This window comes from Erythrolamprus reginae, chromosome 3, assembly GCF_031021105.1.
Source record: "Erythrolamprus reginae isolate rEryReg1 chromosome 3, rEryReg1.hap1, whole genome shotgun sequence".
In the NCBI taxonomy this organism is placed as follows: Eukaryota; Metazoa; Chordata; class Lepidosauria; order Squamata; family Dipsadidae; genus Erythrolamprus; species Erythrolamprus reginae.
This window is the reverse complement of record NC_091952.1, coordinates 70,994,966-71,011,528: the sequence shown is the minus strand read 5'-3', so window position 1 is coordinate 71,011,528 and position 16,563 is coordinate 70,994,966. Positions and strand designations below refer to the sequence as shown.

At 38.1% G+C, this 16,563-nt stretch overlaps 1 protein-coding gene across 1 annotated transcript; it reads left to right on the top strand.

The window, feature by feature from the left end:
- The first annotated feature begins 228 nt into the window (after window positions 1-228).
- On the top strand, window positions 229-15,616 carry IPP (intracisternal A particle-promoted polypeptide). Its single transcript, XM_070745792.1, has 9 exons — window positions 229-859; window positions 3,102-3,455; window positions 4,659-5,090; window positions 7,825-7,980; window positions 9,133-9,300; window positions 12,067-12,204; window positions 12,934-13,056; window positions 13,738-13,958; window positions 15,044-15,616. Exons 2-9 carry the CDS (start codon window positions 3,164-3,166, stop codon window positions 15,266-15,268), a joined length of 1,755 nt encoding a protein of 584 aa, XP_070601893.1. The 5' UTR covers window positions 229-859; window positions 3,102-3,163; the 3' UTR covers window positions 15,269-15,616.
- The last annotated feature ends 947 nt before the right edge of the window (window positions 15,617-16,563 follow it).

The window sequence follows — 16,563 nt, the reverse complement described above, 5'->3', positions numbered from 1 at the left end:
CTCCCATAATTCCCCAGCCAGCCTAACTGAGGAACTTTATATAGGCTGGCTAGAGATTTCTGGGAGTTAAAGTCCACGCTTCTTAAAGTAGTTGACAAACACCGACTACCTAGCTTATTCAACGAATCTTCCAAACCAGGGATCTGCAGCCTTGTCAACTTTAAATCTGTCGGACTTCAACTCCCAGAATTCCCTAGCCAGCAAAGCTATCAGAGATGGTGGACCTTTGCAGAGGTGAATTCTGGGAGATGAAGTCAGTTAGTCTTCAGGTTGCCAAGATTGGAGACCCCTGCTCCAAAGGAACAAATAAATCAACAGGGGTCGTAAAAAAAAACAATAAAAAGCTTCGCTTTAACTTCTTCGCACCGCGCTACTAAGTCAGCGGCCTCTTCTACACACGCTGCCGGCGGCTCCCTTCCCTTGCAACCGTCCCTCGCGCGGCTTCTAACCCTCTCGCGGGGGAAAGCGGCCTTCCAGCTAGCTGCGCCGCTGTACGCCGCAACAGCAGCGCCTCCACCGCCTGCCACAGGACGGCGGGCGACGATGAAAAAGAGCCCTCTCGGCTGCCGTGTGGCGTCACGCGCGCTCCCTGCGCTCCACAACTCGGCCGCCCGGCTCCTCTCCTCCGGTCGGCCTTTTCCGCCTCCCCCCCCCCCCCTCTCTGCAGCCGCGCTTTGGGCGCCAGGTGCGGGGTTTTGGCGGCCGACGCTTTGCATCTTTGCAGCTGAGGGGCTCCCGTTGATCTTCGTTGCCGCTGCTGCGAAAGGACGGAGGCTTCCCGCTGTAGAGTCTCTCCGGATTCCTTTTGAAAGACGGGAAAATAAAATGAAGCGTAAACTGCTCTGTTCCCCCCTCAGAAGTGAGTACCGGAACACCAACAACCTTGTGTGCAGGCACTCAAAGGTCGGGCGAGGCTGTAAGCGTTCCCCTGGACCTCCGGAGGCCTTGCCTGGGGGCATTGGGGGGAGAGCTGAACCCCAGCTGTAGTTTAAAAAGAATTGACTGAAGGGGGAACAAAGGGAGGGAACTTGGAAATGATGTCTAATGCAAAATGTAATGTGAAACAATAATAATAATGATAGTAATGATAATAATGATGATGATGATGATGATAATAATATAATAATAATAACAACAAAACAACAACAATAATAATAACAAAACAACAACAACAACAACAACAATAACAATAATAATAATAATAATAATAATAATAATATTTGCGCACATCATACAAAAAGACACCACACAGTCCTAGATACTTGGGAAGTGTTCGACTTGTGATATTGTGATATGAAATCCGACATATAAATCTTGTTTGCTGTTTATTACTGTTTTTTGTTAATATAATAATAATAGTTGGCATGGATTTGGAGGTCTTCTAGTCCAACCCCTTGCTTAGGCAGGAAAACCTACACCGCTTCAGACAAATGGTCATCCAACATCATCTTAAAAACTTCTAGTGTTGTTGGAGGATTCACAACTTCTGGAGGCAAGCTCTTCCACTGATTAATAGTTCTAACCTTCAAAGATGCTAGGTAGCATTTCTGAAGAAAAAAAAAGTCAAACTAGATGTTTTGTTTATTTGTGCACAGGACTTGCGTAGTGTACTTTTTATCTGCGGTACTATTGATTTCTTCAAAAAAAAATAATGCCACACAGTTGGGTTAAAAAAACAGAGCCAAAATGTATTGGTAATAGATTTATTTATTTATTTAATTTGACTAATATGCCGCCCAATCCCGAAGGACTCAGGGCGGCTGACAATAACAATATATACAAAACAATAAAAAGTCAAATTTAAAATAAAAAAATTATAAAACCCTAATTTAAAAAACCATAAATTAACCAATTACAACAATTTGCATACAAAACATTCATACAATTTGGCCATGAAAGTTGTTAATTCATGGCACCATTCCCAGGCCTGCCGTGATCATTTATTTATTTATTTATTGGACTCATATGCTGCCCCTCTCCGTGGACTCAGGGCGGCTCATAGCATTTCGATAAAAAGGTACAATATAAAACATTTCTAATCCAATTAATAGAATAATTCCTTTAAAAAATATCTTAAAACTAGTCATCATGATGTGATGGAGTAACTAAGGAATGATTTATTTTATTTTATTTATTTTATTTTATTTTGTTTTATTTTGAATGTCAAACAAGTATAAACATGGACATGACCACATGAAATGAATACAAATAAATGGAGCAATAGGACAGGGACGGTAGATATGCTGATGGGATTACCCACACCCCCTTATAGACCTTAGGAATGGTGTGAGGTCCAAGGTTTAAGATTAAGCTATGGGGGATTGAGGAAGTAACAACGGATCAATACGTTCAGGTTGTGCATTCCAGACATTGACCACTCTGAGACTGGAGTCATATTTTCTGCAATCGAATTTGGAGCGATTTATGTTGAGTTCGTATCTATTGTTGACCCGTGTATTATTGCAGGTGAAGCTGAAGTAGTCGTTGACAGGTAAGACGTCGTAGCAGACAATTTTGTGTACTGTGCTTAAGTCAGATCCTACCAGCGAAGTTCAAGGATGTCCAAGCCTGTGTGTGGTGGTGGGGGATGTGGTTAAGAAAGTAATAAATTGGTGTGCTGGACATTAGATAGAAAAAAACCCCAAAAGTAATTTGCCATCATTTAAACATATTCACTCTTGATGTATTGCACCAGCAGTTCTCAACCTTCTTGGCACCAGAGATTAGTTTCATGGAAGACCATTTTTACATAGGATGAGGTGTGGAAGATGGTTTCCCATGCAACCTAGATCCTGTACATGCATAGATGAAGCTTTGCTTTCTCACTTGTTGCTTCTGCGTCTTGGTTCCTAACAAGCTATGAGCTAGTACCGGTCTGCGGCCCAGGGTATAATTCAATGGTTTTACACAGTCTATCACTTTTTCATTTATGATATTAAAATGAGACTTGGTCCCAAACTCAAATTTGAGCTGAAGATCTTTCAGACTACTCTTACTATAATTAAAGAGGGAATAATTGATTTATGGTAATTAATCTTACTTGTGGTCACAGTAATTCCATAGATAGGTGTGTCATTTTAATGTGTTCCTGTTTCTCCTAGGTTAGCATCGGAAGCTGATGAGCATCAATCATTCAATTTCTCTGTGATTTTGTCAAGCTATCATGGCTTGTGTGGCTTACCCCAGTACAAGCGAGTTCCCTTTCTTGGCAGACAGGCATGCTCGTCTTTTATTAGCCCAGATCAACAAGCTGAGATGCGGGCAACACTTCTGTGATGTACAGCTCCAGGTTGGTGAAGGAGCATATAAAGTCCACCGGCTAGTTTTGGCTGCAAGTAGTTCTTATTTTGCTGCTTTGTTTGCTGGAGGGATGAAGGAATCATCAAAAGATGTTGTGCAGATCCTGGGTGTGGATGCTAATATTTTCCAGATCCTCCTGGAGTTTATTTATACAGGTAGAAGAATTTCTTACTTTTTTTTTAACATGCTTTGGTTAATGTCTTAGTTACATAGTAACCTGCAAATTGAATGTTTTGCTTCAGTTAGTACTTGCTGAAATAAACACTATTTTGCAAACATCCATTTTTTAATCTCAGATTAGTTAAAAAATAGGTTGAGTTACATAGTATGACATAAGCATCTATGTTTTATTCACATAATTTGTGTGTTAATACTGTCTTTACATGGATACAGCATCTGGAAATAAATTCCATTAAATTCAATGGCATTTTGTCAAAATATGTTTAAGCATGAATTACGATTCTGTTTTGCTTTGTTATTCAGTGTCATGGTAAGTATGACATTGATACAGAATTACTTCATACTGTATTATCTCCTATATTTCTCTTGTATCTCCTATATTTCATACTATGTGAAAATATTATTTATTTTCATAAATAGCTAAAAGCTGTAAATCTGGACTGATTTCCACATTTAAATTCAAGGGAGAGACTCCATATAAAGCCAGTTGTTTGTACATTAAAATCAGTATTTAAAGGATAAAGCTTTCCCTTTGAAATACTGGTAGTTCTCAGTAAGATGAGGAAAAGCATTACGTTTTTCAAATTCCTATATATAGTGTGAAAAGATGTTGAAATAAATTTAATGTACAGTTTTTCTGATAGAAATCTTCGTTCTGCACCACTGATTTGTAAATGTACTTTTTACATGTAAAAGAGTACCTTTATTCACTGACTTCGTTTTAATTGCTATGGAATTTTATCTATTAGCGTTCTACATCAATACCTTTCCAAGATTGGTTGCAATTATGGTTGCTTGCAGACAAGCTATACAGATGGTTCTTGTTACAACCACAATTGGGACTGGAACTTCCATTGCTAAACAGTGCAGTCATTAATTCCAATTTTCAAATCTTTTTTGCTGAGGATATTAAGCCAATCTGGCTTTCTTCATTGATTTTGCTTGTTGGAAGTCCCCTGGCAACAATCTAATGCTTGTTAATTCCCAAGCCCCCAAATTTTAAACCCATGATCATGGGGATGCTGTGATAATCATATGTTCAAGGATTGATTTAAGTCTCCACTGTCATAATTTTGAACATTAATTTCATAACTAATTATTGTGAGTTGTAGATTACTTACATATTTAACAGTATTGGTAAGATTCATGCCAGCTAAAAATATTTTTCCCTTTTTCAGGTATTGTCAGCATTAATGAAAATAATGTCCAGGAGTTGATTGTGGCAGCAGACATGTTTCAGCTATCAGAGGTGGTGGACCTTTGTTGTGAATTTCTAAAGGGACAGATTGATCCTATGAACTGCATTGGACTCTTCCAGTTTGCTGAGCAAATTGCCTGTCACGACCTGCTAGAATTCTCAGAGAATTACATCCATGCCCACTTCCTGGAGGTTCACAATGGAGATGAATTCTTGGCATTGACAAAAGACCAGCTAATTAAGATATTGCGGAGTGAAGACCTAAGCATAGAAGATGAGTACCAGGTTTTTATGGCTGCCATGCAATGGATTTTGAAAGACTCGGGGAAAAGAAAGAAACATGTTGTGGAAATACTGGATGCAGTGAGATTTCCTTTATTATCTCCACAAAGACTTTTGAAGTATATAGAAGGTAACTTTTAGAGACCCAATTTGATGTAGTTCTGGATAAGAAATCAGAAGACTCTCAGTTCTAGTCCTCTTTTAGGCACAAAAGTATATTTGAGTGACTCTGGCCCAGTCGCTCACTCTCAGCCCAACCCATCTCACAGGTTGTTGCTATGGGGAAAATATGCTAACTTGAGTTGCATAAAATTAAGGTAGGGCATACATAATATAAATATAATAATAAATTGTGGAATAAGGGTAAGATACTCAGTTAACCAATATAATAAATTAAAAACTGGTTTTATGAAGACTTATTAACTATATACAGGGGTACACTTATGCAAGGGGTCCCCAAACCTGGCAACTTTAAGACTTGTGGACTTCAACTCCCAGAATTCTCCATCTAGCTCTGCTGGCTGAAGAATTCTGGGAGTTGAAGTCCACAAGTCTTAAAGTTGCCAAGTTTGAAGACCTCTGCGTGTAGTACCTCGCCCCCCAACATGCAATTTCTGTAATAATAGAACTCCTGTTAATGCATTTATTTATTACAGTTTGTATGCTTGTTATGTAGCTTATTATACAACAGTATTACTACAAATTAAGAAAAAATAAACACATTTATTAAAATACAATTTGTGTATAATACAAATTGAATATCGTAGCAAATAACTCATAACATGATGCAAAACAGTGGCATTTGCTTTTTACAATTAGGAAAATATTGGATTTTTAAAACTATTATTTGAAGGAAACCAAGACATGATAAATCAAAATGAAGTAGGGCAGAAGAGGATGGAGTGATCATCAGTGTTTATTTCTTCTTATGTGAGAATCGATAAGGAAATTTGGCATGAACTTAAAAGTGAAGATCCAGATTCTGGTTTAAATTTATAGCTTCTATTTTTAATCTAATTTTGTGAGAGTGGACTGCTGTTCTGTTGAAGATGTGTTGAGAGAATAGTATGTTATATGAAATCACCGGGCACCCAAATTTAACAGACTTAACTAGACTAAATAGCTAGATTTCTCCATGCCAAGTTTCTCCTGCTTCATAGCCCCCATTGTGGATTACCGATCTTTCTACTTTTTAGGGTGACAGAAGATCAGAAAGGGACATCTCTTGTTCTTTCTCCCTAATGGAAGAATACAGATGCAGAGTAATGTCCTAATTGCTTTTTTTGTTAAAATCTTATCTAGATATGTAGGGAACAGTGTTTTCCCACCCCACCCCCTGTGGAATTAATGAGGTTTTCAAAGGGGATCATCTGCAGTAAGAACCAAAAAGTATTTAAGTAATTAACACTTAACCCAGTGACTGAAAAAAAACTACATCATAACATGTTTTGTTACACAGGTAATCCTCGACTTACAGCCACAATTGAGCCCAAAATCTATGTTGCTAATTAAGACATTTGTTAAATGAATTTTTGACCCATTATACAAGCTTACTTGCCAGTTTTTAAGCGAACCACTGTAGCTGTTAAGTTAGTAACACAGTTGTTAAGTGAATCTGACTTCCCCATTGACTTTGTTTGTCAGAAGGTTGCAAAAGATGAACACATGACCCCAGGGCACTGCAATCATCATAAGTATGAGTTGCCAATGTGTCTGAATGTTGATCACGGAACCAGGGGGATGCTGCAATGGTCGTAAGTGTGAAAAAGGGTCACTTTTTTCAGTTCCGTTGTAACTTTGAACAGTCATTAAGTGAACCCTTGTTAAGTCGAGGATTACCTGTCGTTGATATTGTCAGCCTTGTGAGATAGTTCAGGGAAGAAGCACTAGCTAAAAGTACTAGCTCTGATTTTATTGTAAGGTTAAACTAACGAATCTTGCAAGTTTCTTCCATCACTCGCCTTTAGTCTGTAGCTCTTCCTCCTGCCTCTCAAGGTCATTTCTATATAGCATTACAGATACCTATTCAGGCTGAGAGTTTTTTAAATTAAAAAAAGTAAACTACACATATTTAATTTAGTTTAACTACAAATTAGGTACAGGTAATCCTTGACTTATGACCAATCACTTAGTGATGATTCAAAGTTATGACCGATCAGAAAAAATGGGACTTACGACCCAGATCCAAACTTTATCATTCTCTGTCCCAGGGTCACATGACTGCATTGAAGGCACTTGACATTTATTATGGCCTTTGGCATTGTCCTGACTGTTGTTAGCCAACTACAGAGGGTCCTCAACTTACGACTACAATTGATCCCCAAAATGATGTTGCTAATTGAAAAATTGGTTGTGAGTTTTGCCCCATTTTATGACCTTTCTTGCCCCAATTGTTAATTGAATCACTGCAGATCTGAAGAGAATAAGGCTTCCCCATTGACTTTGCTGGTCAGAAATTTGCAAAAGAGGATCACATGAATCTGGGACATGGCAATCGTCACAAATATGAACCCATTGTTAAACATCCAATTGTAAATCACAAATGCTGCAACAAACAGTCATAAGTGTGAAAAATGGTCTTAAATTGCCTTTTTCGGTGCTGTTGTACCTTTGAGTGGTCACTAAATGAGCTGTTGTAAATTGAGGATCACCTGGATGTGTTCGCTTAACAATTGCAGCAGTTTTACTTCTGACTCTGGCGTTTGCTTAATGACTGGTGCAAAAAAATTATAATAATGTAAAATTGGATCAGTCATATTGACCAACCCTTTTCCATTCCAGCCATAATTGGCAAGTTTCATTACAGTCATAACTCAAGGAGTGCCTGCATTTTACTTCATTGTTTTTCTTTCTTTCTCTCTCAGGGATTTCAGATTTCAGTCTCCGAGTAGCTCTGCAGACTCTGTTGAAAGAATATTGTGAAGTTGGTCCATCTCCCAAAGAAAACAAGATGAGCAGTTTTCTCCAGGCAACTAAGACACGTCCACGGAGAAAAGCCAGGAAGTACATTTATGCAATAGGTGGGGATTTTTCCTAGCTTTTAAATATTTGGAAACTGTTCCTTGTCCACCTCTGGTAATGTCAGATTCTGAGGAGGGTGAGCCAGGCCCCTCTGGATACCCTGGGCCAGTGAGTTTGCCAGCTGATGCAGAGAGAGAGGGAGAAATAGACCTGGATGAACCTGAGAAACCACCAGAGGTGGCAGATATGTCACTGGGGGATTGGTCCCAGTCAGATGATGATGATGAAGGAGACATTAGAGTGGATGAGCAATTATTAGATGCTAGATTCAGGAGGTTTCAAAACAGACAACACTGGTATGGTAAAAGGAAGTAATTTGTAGCTTTAACTCTATGAGGTTTGCTGGCCACTCCCAGCAAGTATAAAAGCAAAGGATCTTGGGAAATTCTGGGTGGAGAGTCAACGTTGCTTTCATGGACGCTGTGTTAGATCTGGGGCTTTAGAAAAAGCCCCCTAAAAACCTGATTCCTGCTTTGCAAAAAATCCTTTGTGAGAAGCTGCATGCCTGTCAAAAATGTAGTGAGCTGATTTATTATATGCTGTGACTCATCATCTCTCTTATCTTGCTGGAATGTCAGAAGCTCTGAAACTGGCGCCTTTCTCGACAGCTTATCTGATAACTTCGCAACAGAGAAAAATACTCCCTGAACTTTTAAAAGACTGATTCCTGATTTTAATGTTTAATGGTGCTTTTGCTAATAAAGAGTGTAATTCAAAGCTTAAATAGTGAGTTTGAGACGTTTGTGTCTCAAGGAACACAACAGAAACCTTTAACTCGGGGGTCAGCAACCCGCAGCTCTGGAGCTGCATGTGGCTCTTTTATCCCTCTGCTGCAGCTCCCTGTTGCTGGTCGGCTCCACAATTGATAGGGCTTTGGTTAGGACAATTAGAGGAAAAAAGGAGGACGCACTAGGAGGAGACTATTTGGTGGGGGAGCCGACATCTAGTCGGCAGAGGAAAAAGGATGCCGCACTAGGAGGAGCCTATGATGGGGGAACTGGACTTCCAGTCAGCTCCAGAATTGAAGGGAAGCTTCCAGTTAGGACCTTTGTGGCTCTTTCAGTGTTTAAGGTTGCCGACCCCTCCCCTAACTAGTCAAGAAATGCCTACAAAATAGCTGATTGTTTATCCTGTTCCCATTTCTTCTGTAGGTGGTTATACTCGGTTGCAGGGAGGTCGTTGGAGTGACAGCAGAGCTCTCAGCTGTGTGGAGCGTTTTGACACTTTCAGCCAATATTGGACTACTGTATCTTCCTTACACCAGGCTCGCAGTGGCTTGGGTGTTACAGTAGTTGGAGGAATGGTCTACGCTATTGGAGGTAATTGAAATACATTGGGAAAAATATAGGCTATTGTTTGTATTGCTCATTTAATAGCTGTTATCCCTGTAAGTCCAGATAAGAGACCCCAGTTCCATCTTCCCTGTAAGGTTACATTAACATAATTTTACAAGTCTGAACCTATTACTCTTCTCCCTTCCTTTTACCCTTTAGAAAACTAGGGAGAGTTTCTTCTGAAACGTTTCCCAAGCAATCTCACCTTCTGTGGGCTGAGACATTTTATACATGCTGGCTGTGCAGCTCTCGCCTGTCTCCCAAATTCATTCCCACATACCACGATAATAACATAATTATTTAAAGCAGGGGTGAAATGTGAATCTTTTCTTTATAAGTTCACTGGTTGTGGCTTATTTTGTGGGTGTGGCTTGAAGGTCATATGGGTATGGCTTCGGGTAGGTATGGTCATGTGACTGGTTGGACGTGACCAGATTGTCATGTGACTGAGTAGATGTGGCCAATTTAGCAGTCCATTTTGCCAGAGAGCAAGGGGTTAGATGACCTCTGAGGTCCCTTCCAGCCTTTGCTGTGCTGTTTCAAAGCATATTATAATATTATAATATTGTTTTTATCGAGTCTTCGGAGTGGGGCGGCATACAAATCTAATAAATTGAATTGAATTGAATTGAATCTTCTGAAGTTATATCTAGTGCCAGCCAGATTTCTGGTCCTCCCTCCCTTTCTTTCTTTTGTGGTAAGCAACTCCCCCCCCAAATAAAATATTACTCATAATAAAAGGCTTACAGAAAAAACAAGGGAAATCAAGCTGCTAACGAAGAACCTGCCTGAAGTTCATTCCACATTCCTGCCTGATAGAGATAATGAGATAATGATCGTATAGGAAGTGGAAGCCTGATGTTTGGCTCCATTCACACAAGCAGGCAAACAGATCCCTAGAAAACACATTCAAGACTGGATATTTTGAAACTTACCCATGGCAAAATCTGGCAGCTAATAAAACATAGTAGTAGAATTAGAATAAGCAGCCCCATGCTCAAGACTCCACACAGGATCAAAGTCATTTAGTCACAATGGGAATCGCTCAAACCCTTTTAGAAACACAAAGTCCTTATTGCACAAACCCTCAAACTTCAAAAACTTAGAACCATATAAGAATCCTTCCTTTTATCCTCTGCTGAATGTCACTTTGATTCTGCAATTAATGACCTCCTTCCCAGCAACTTCCAAAGACTTTTCAATTTAAAGCAGGAGTCTCAAAAGTTTGCAACATTAAAACTTGTGTGCTTCAACTCCCAAAATTCCTTAGCCAGCCATGTGGCTAAGTTTGGAGACTGATTTAAAGCAATAGCACTTGTTTTTCTTCCTTGCAAAGCGATCTCCCGACTGGAAAATTAGTCCTGATTTTTTCCTTCTAACACCTCTCTCTTTCATTCTTCCTTCCCTTTCCTTCCCTTCTCCCTCCCTACTCACTCTTTCTTTCTTTCTTTCTTTCTTTCTTTCTTTCTTTCTTTCTTTCTTTCTTTCTTTCTTTCTTTCTTTCTTTCTTTCTTTCTTTGGAACTGGCAGGGGGAAAAGGCTTTAAAAAGTTTTTTAAAAACCCAGGAAGTGATGATGTTAGGGTGGATGGGCGGAGTTTCTCCGAACCAGCCACCGCAATAGCACTACCAATTTGCCCGAACCGGAAGGATTTCGCCCCTGACTTAAAGACGAGAACTTATCTTTAAGATTGACATACACCATTCTAGAGCATATTAGGAGTTATACAATGACATCCAGAGTTTACCATATGCACAGTAAATCATACGATAGATGGTGGGCGATAGGTAGTATGCTTACCATTTTTGTGACATTTTATTGTGATTATGTAAAACAGGCAAATTTGCCTTATACTTATGTCCTATTGTTCTAACAATTTCCTATTTGAGTTCTGAACAATCCTAGTTTTCTTCCTAATTGTTTCTGTGTATTTTTCTTCCTTCCAAAAGTAACCTTTTTCCAGTTCTTTTAAACATTACTCAAAGACAATTATTATTAACAATTTAATATTATTTATTTATTATATTATATTAATGATATTATTATATTATAATAATATAATTTCTGCCATGATTGTTTCTGTGTACTTTTTCTTTCTTCCAAATGGAACTTTGCTTTTTCCAATTCTTTTAAATGTTATTTAGAGACAATAATTATTAGTAATATAATATGTTTATTCAGGAAAAGTGTATTTGGGAGATAAAATTCTCCCTGGGCTGATCAGAGCCACAATTCCTTATCAATTTTAGTAAACATTTATGCCACTCAGTTTAAAGATCGTACAATGTGCTATGGTCATTTTCATATCATTTTCAGATCACAGTGCATAAGATCACATTTAAAGATGGGAAATACCCCTTTTTTGTAATCAACACATCTTAGTCCAAATCAAGAACTTCCCCTAAGAACCTACAGAACCAGGTTTGTTCTTAGTTACTCTTTGGCCACTGACAATTTGCTCAGTTTTCATGACAGTAACTGAATTTAATCATGCCTGGGATAAACATATATCCATCCTAAGATAAAATACAGGAAATAGTATAAGGGCAGACTAGATGGACCATGAGGTCTTTTTCTGCCGTCAGTCGTTTCTATATTTCTATGTCATTTAGCAATTTTTAACTTGTAATTTGCATTAATACCGTAGGTTAATTCAGGTTGATGAATTGAGCTAGTACTCTGCCACTGTACAGTAATTGGACTCATAAACTATTGTAAAAAAATATTTTATGTTCTTCCCTCTTTCCCAAGGTGAAAAAGACTCTATGATTTTTGACTGTACTGAACGCTATGATCCTATTACAAAGCAATGGGCAGCTGTAGCTTCAATGAACCATCCTCGCTGTGGCCTTGGAGTATGCACCACTTATGGGACTATCTATGCTTTGGGCAAGTCTTTTGACTACTGAATCTATAACTGTTTAAGTTGGGAGCAATATTGTATTTAGGTCATCTGTGTCTGTCTTGTTGGGTTGCAGAACCGAACCAGACAGATATAGAGGTGCAGATGACACTCAGTGATTCCTCTGTAGAACTGTATCAGCAGCTTCTTGGGCAGTTTGAGCTTGGCACAGAAAGAACATTCTTTGTTGTGCTTTTTTGATGACTTTTTTGATGTTAGTTTCTTGAGATATGATAGACCTTAGAAATTTGAAGGCCTCTACTGTTGATACTATGTTGTACATAGCATGGCAGCTTTTGAGTATACAATAACAAAGTTGTCTTCAGAGCATGTGAGACATCTGATAACACCTTGATAAATATTGTTTCTAGTAGCCAAACACATCAGATTCCAAAGGTAGGATCTGCTAAAACAGCTTCACCAGCTTGCTTACCACATTGTATCTTTTATAAAATAATATACAGGATATTTAAATTTTATTATTACTCCTATTCAACATAATGTATTATACTATTTTTAAAGCCAAAGCCATGTAATATTAAAACCCATGCCCCTAAAACACTGTACATTTGTAAAACATGTTGTGTGGAATTTTTACATATTAGGACTATAATCTACATTGTTTTTATATCTATTATATATCTAATTATTTCAAGGATATGACAATCCATTTCCTATGCAGTATTCTTTACCTGCACGGTTGCCTTGATTTTCAGGAGGTTGGGTTGGAGCAGAGATTGGCACCTCTGTTGAACGTTTCGATCCTGAAGAAAATACTTGGGAAATTGTGGGCAGCATGGCTGTGCCACGTTACAATTTTGGCTGTTGTGAAATACGAGGTGAGAGGTTTAGAATTTTGGGACCATTTTGCTTAATTCAAATTATATAATAGGCAGCAATCAGTCTGCATTCATTCTGGTTAATAATTATATTCAACATAGCAATAGCTGCAAGTGCTTTCAGTGTGATAAGCATTTAAATTTCCAGATTCAATAATTTAGATATTGTAGGAGGAGAGCTTCATTAGTTTATATTAGCTAAAAATGAGGCAGATCCAGTAATAGATTTATTAAAAAATCAACAGCTGTAGCTCATGAAAGCTTATGACTTTTAATAAAATGTGTTAGTCTGAAAATATACTACCCAACTAGCTTAAGTTTAATATATATGTTTCTTTGGAATAGTTTCATTTGACTCGGTTGAGCTGAATTTTGAATAGATGTGCATAACATTGCTCAGTTAAAATATGACCAGAAAATTTGATATTCTCGTGAGATTCTCTGTCCCGTTTTGAAGAGTGTATAACATAAAATGGTTTAAAACAGCCCTTTACAGAAATGAATTAATTATGATCTGTAATTTATTCAAGAGCAATCCCAATAATGAAAGCTATTGACTTCCCTCTCATTCATTCATTCATTCATTCATTGGATTTCATCATAAATGGGATTGCAGCCAGTTTTGCATGCTGGCTTCTTTGTCACCTGCAGTGGTCTAATAGGAAATTGTTATATTCATAGGTTTAATTTATGCTGTGGGAGGCATTGGCAATGAAGAAATAGAACTATGTTCTGTGGAAGTCTATGACCCCCTATCTAAGCGCTGGTCTACCCTTCCTGAAATGGGCACCAGAAGGGCATATCTCGGAGTGGCTACTTTGAATGACTGCATCTATGCTGTTGGTGGATGGAATGAAACTCAAGGTGCTCTTTCAACTGTTGAAAAATACTCATTTGAAGAGGTAGGATTTAGTTTTCATAGCAAAATAACTATTTGTGTTGCCTTGTAGAATTTTTCTGATTTAAAAAAAAAACACTATTAGTATTGTAACTATTTGTTCTCCAGAATGGCACAAACAATTTATGCTTCTAACTGTGTATAAGCATTACATAGCTTGAAGGAAGGGCTTTCTAGGACAAATATAAAACTAAACTGAGCAAAGTTCAAAGATAACCTGGTGATCAGTTTGCCAGGCCAGGAGGACAGAGCAGATTTTCAAGGGACAGACAAAATCTGAGAATTTTCCCTTCTTCTGCATAAAGAATCATCAAGAATTTTGCTCTTGAATCCAATCCATTACACAAATACTAATATTTTCTGTTCTGATTTCTGAGTTTGAATACCATATTTTTCGGAGTATAAAATGCACCTAGATTTTAGAGGGGGAAACAAGGAAAAAAGTATTCTGAACCAAATGATGTAGTAATATATTATTTAATAAAATACCAGTGTAGCAGAATATTTTTACAACCATATAATCATGTACACTTTTTTATAAATTTCAAACTTGACAGCTTTAAGACTTGTGGACTTCAACTCCCAGAATTCATCCTCCAGTCATGCTAGATGGGGTAATTCGCAAAAATGGGGTAGGCAAAGGGTCTGGGAAGCCTGCAGAGGAGTATCTTTATTTTTAAAATAAAAATGGCATTTTTGCCATTCCCCCAGCACCCAGGAGCTCTATGCAGGCTTCCCAGATCCTCTATGCATCTAATTTTTTTTTGAAAAACGGTCCCATTTTTTGCAAAAATGGGACACAGCCGGGGCTTCGGAAGGCCAAAAATGGCTGTATTCAGTGTATAAGACACACTGACATTTCTACCTTCTTTTAGCGAGGAAAAGTGTGCATCTTATACTCCAATAATACGGTAAATACTATATTTGTCTTTGAATGCTAATATATAGCAGTGCTTTACCTTGCCAGTACATGAAAGACCATTATAACTGTTCTTATTTTCATAGATTTGCTCCGAAAGGAAAATGTAGTATACTTTAGGAATATACTTCAGTATACAATGATAATTCTGTATGTTTTTTTATTGTCAGGAAAAATGGACAGACGTTGCTTCAATGAAAGTTCCAAGAGCTGGAGTATGTGTCATAGCTGTGAATGGCTTCCTTTATGCCACAGGAGGCAGGACTGCCAGCTATGAGGCAGCTGCTCCCGTAACTTCAGATTCTGTGGAAGTGTATAATCCACATGTGGATACTTGGACTGAAACTGCTAACATGATCACCAGCCGCTGTGAAGGAGGTGTGGCAATCCTTTGAAGAATAGGATGCTTTAAAAAAACCCAGCGAAAAGTGAAGTGTGAATTTAAATGATGTAAAGATATTGAATATTTAGGTAACTCTTAAGAAAGTGTGTGTAGTTAGGAGAGGAATTGATTTTTAAAGCATATCCAGAAGTTTACAACAATTGTTACTGAAACCATTTACATTTTTATGTTTCTCTGTGGAACAGTTTGTAGACAATTCTGACAATAGAAACTTCTTGGTTTTTAATATCGGGACATTTGGAAAGTTTCTGTGGTTTATCATGTTAGGAATCGCATTTGAAGCAGAGAAAGTTAAAATTGACAAGTCCATTTCAATATCTAATAATTTTTTGAAAATCCATTATTTCTTTTAGACTTGTTAAAGGCCTCTCATTCGGGGCAATATGGGGTTGGCTAATGTGACTCAATGGTCTACTTCATTTGTCAAACTAATTACCCTTATAAGATTTCACAGCTTACAGTAATATTTATTTGCATTTCTTCTTGGGTGATGTCCTTTAGATTTATTTGTACATCAGATATGGGGTAGGGGGTAGGATAAGATTGGATAGAAAGGGAGGGAGGGAAGGAGGGAAAGAAAACAGGAAGGAATGAAAGGAAGGGAAAGAACTAAACAAAATAGTCATTCCAGCAGAGAATAGTGAAACCTCACTCAGAGAGCTCATTTTCCAGCCTAGCCCAGTGTGGGAAGAAAGAACGAGATATTCAACAATCATTAAAAGAAGAGGTTTGAGACTATTACAAAGCACAGGGATTGAGAATTTAAGTATCCTGAGTTGTATCAGATATTGTCATTTAATGATTGAGACGTGAAACATACTTACTGAATGTACAGAAATCACAGAAAAGAAACAGTCCCTCAAACTAGGCTGTATGTCATTTAATGTTTAGTAATCAAATTCTTTAACTGCACTCCAGAGACTGGTGACAAGTGCAGTTCATAAAAGAAAATCATCTTATGGTATGCCGGTAACACTTTTGCCTGCACCATCTGAAGTAGCTGAGCTTTCTAAGTGGTCTTCAAGGACAGCCTATATAAAGCACATTGTAGTGATCCACACATGGGAAAACCAAGGTATGAGTAACTCGGAGCTACCTCCTGGGTGCAATAGGTGCTGAAGTTGAATCTCTCTGAAGGCCTTTCTGGCTACAGCTGCCATTTTTGAATAATTATGTCTGAGGAAATGCAAACCCATGGTAAGTCTCCGGTTTCATAAGATACATGCACCTTCAGCCATTGGGTCTTACTGGGATCTAACTGAGCTTAGGTCTGTTGATTTCCATCCA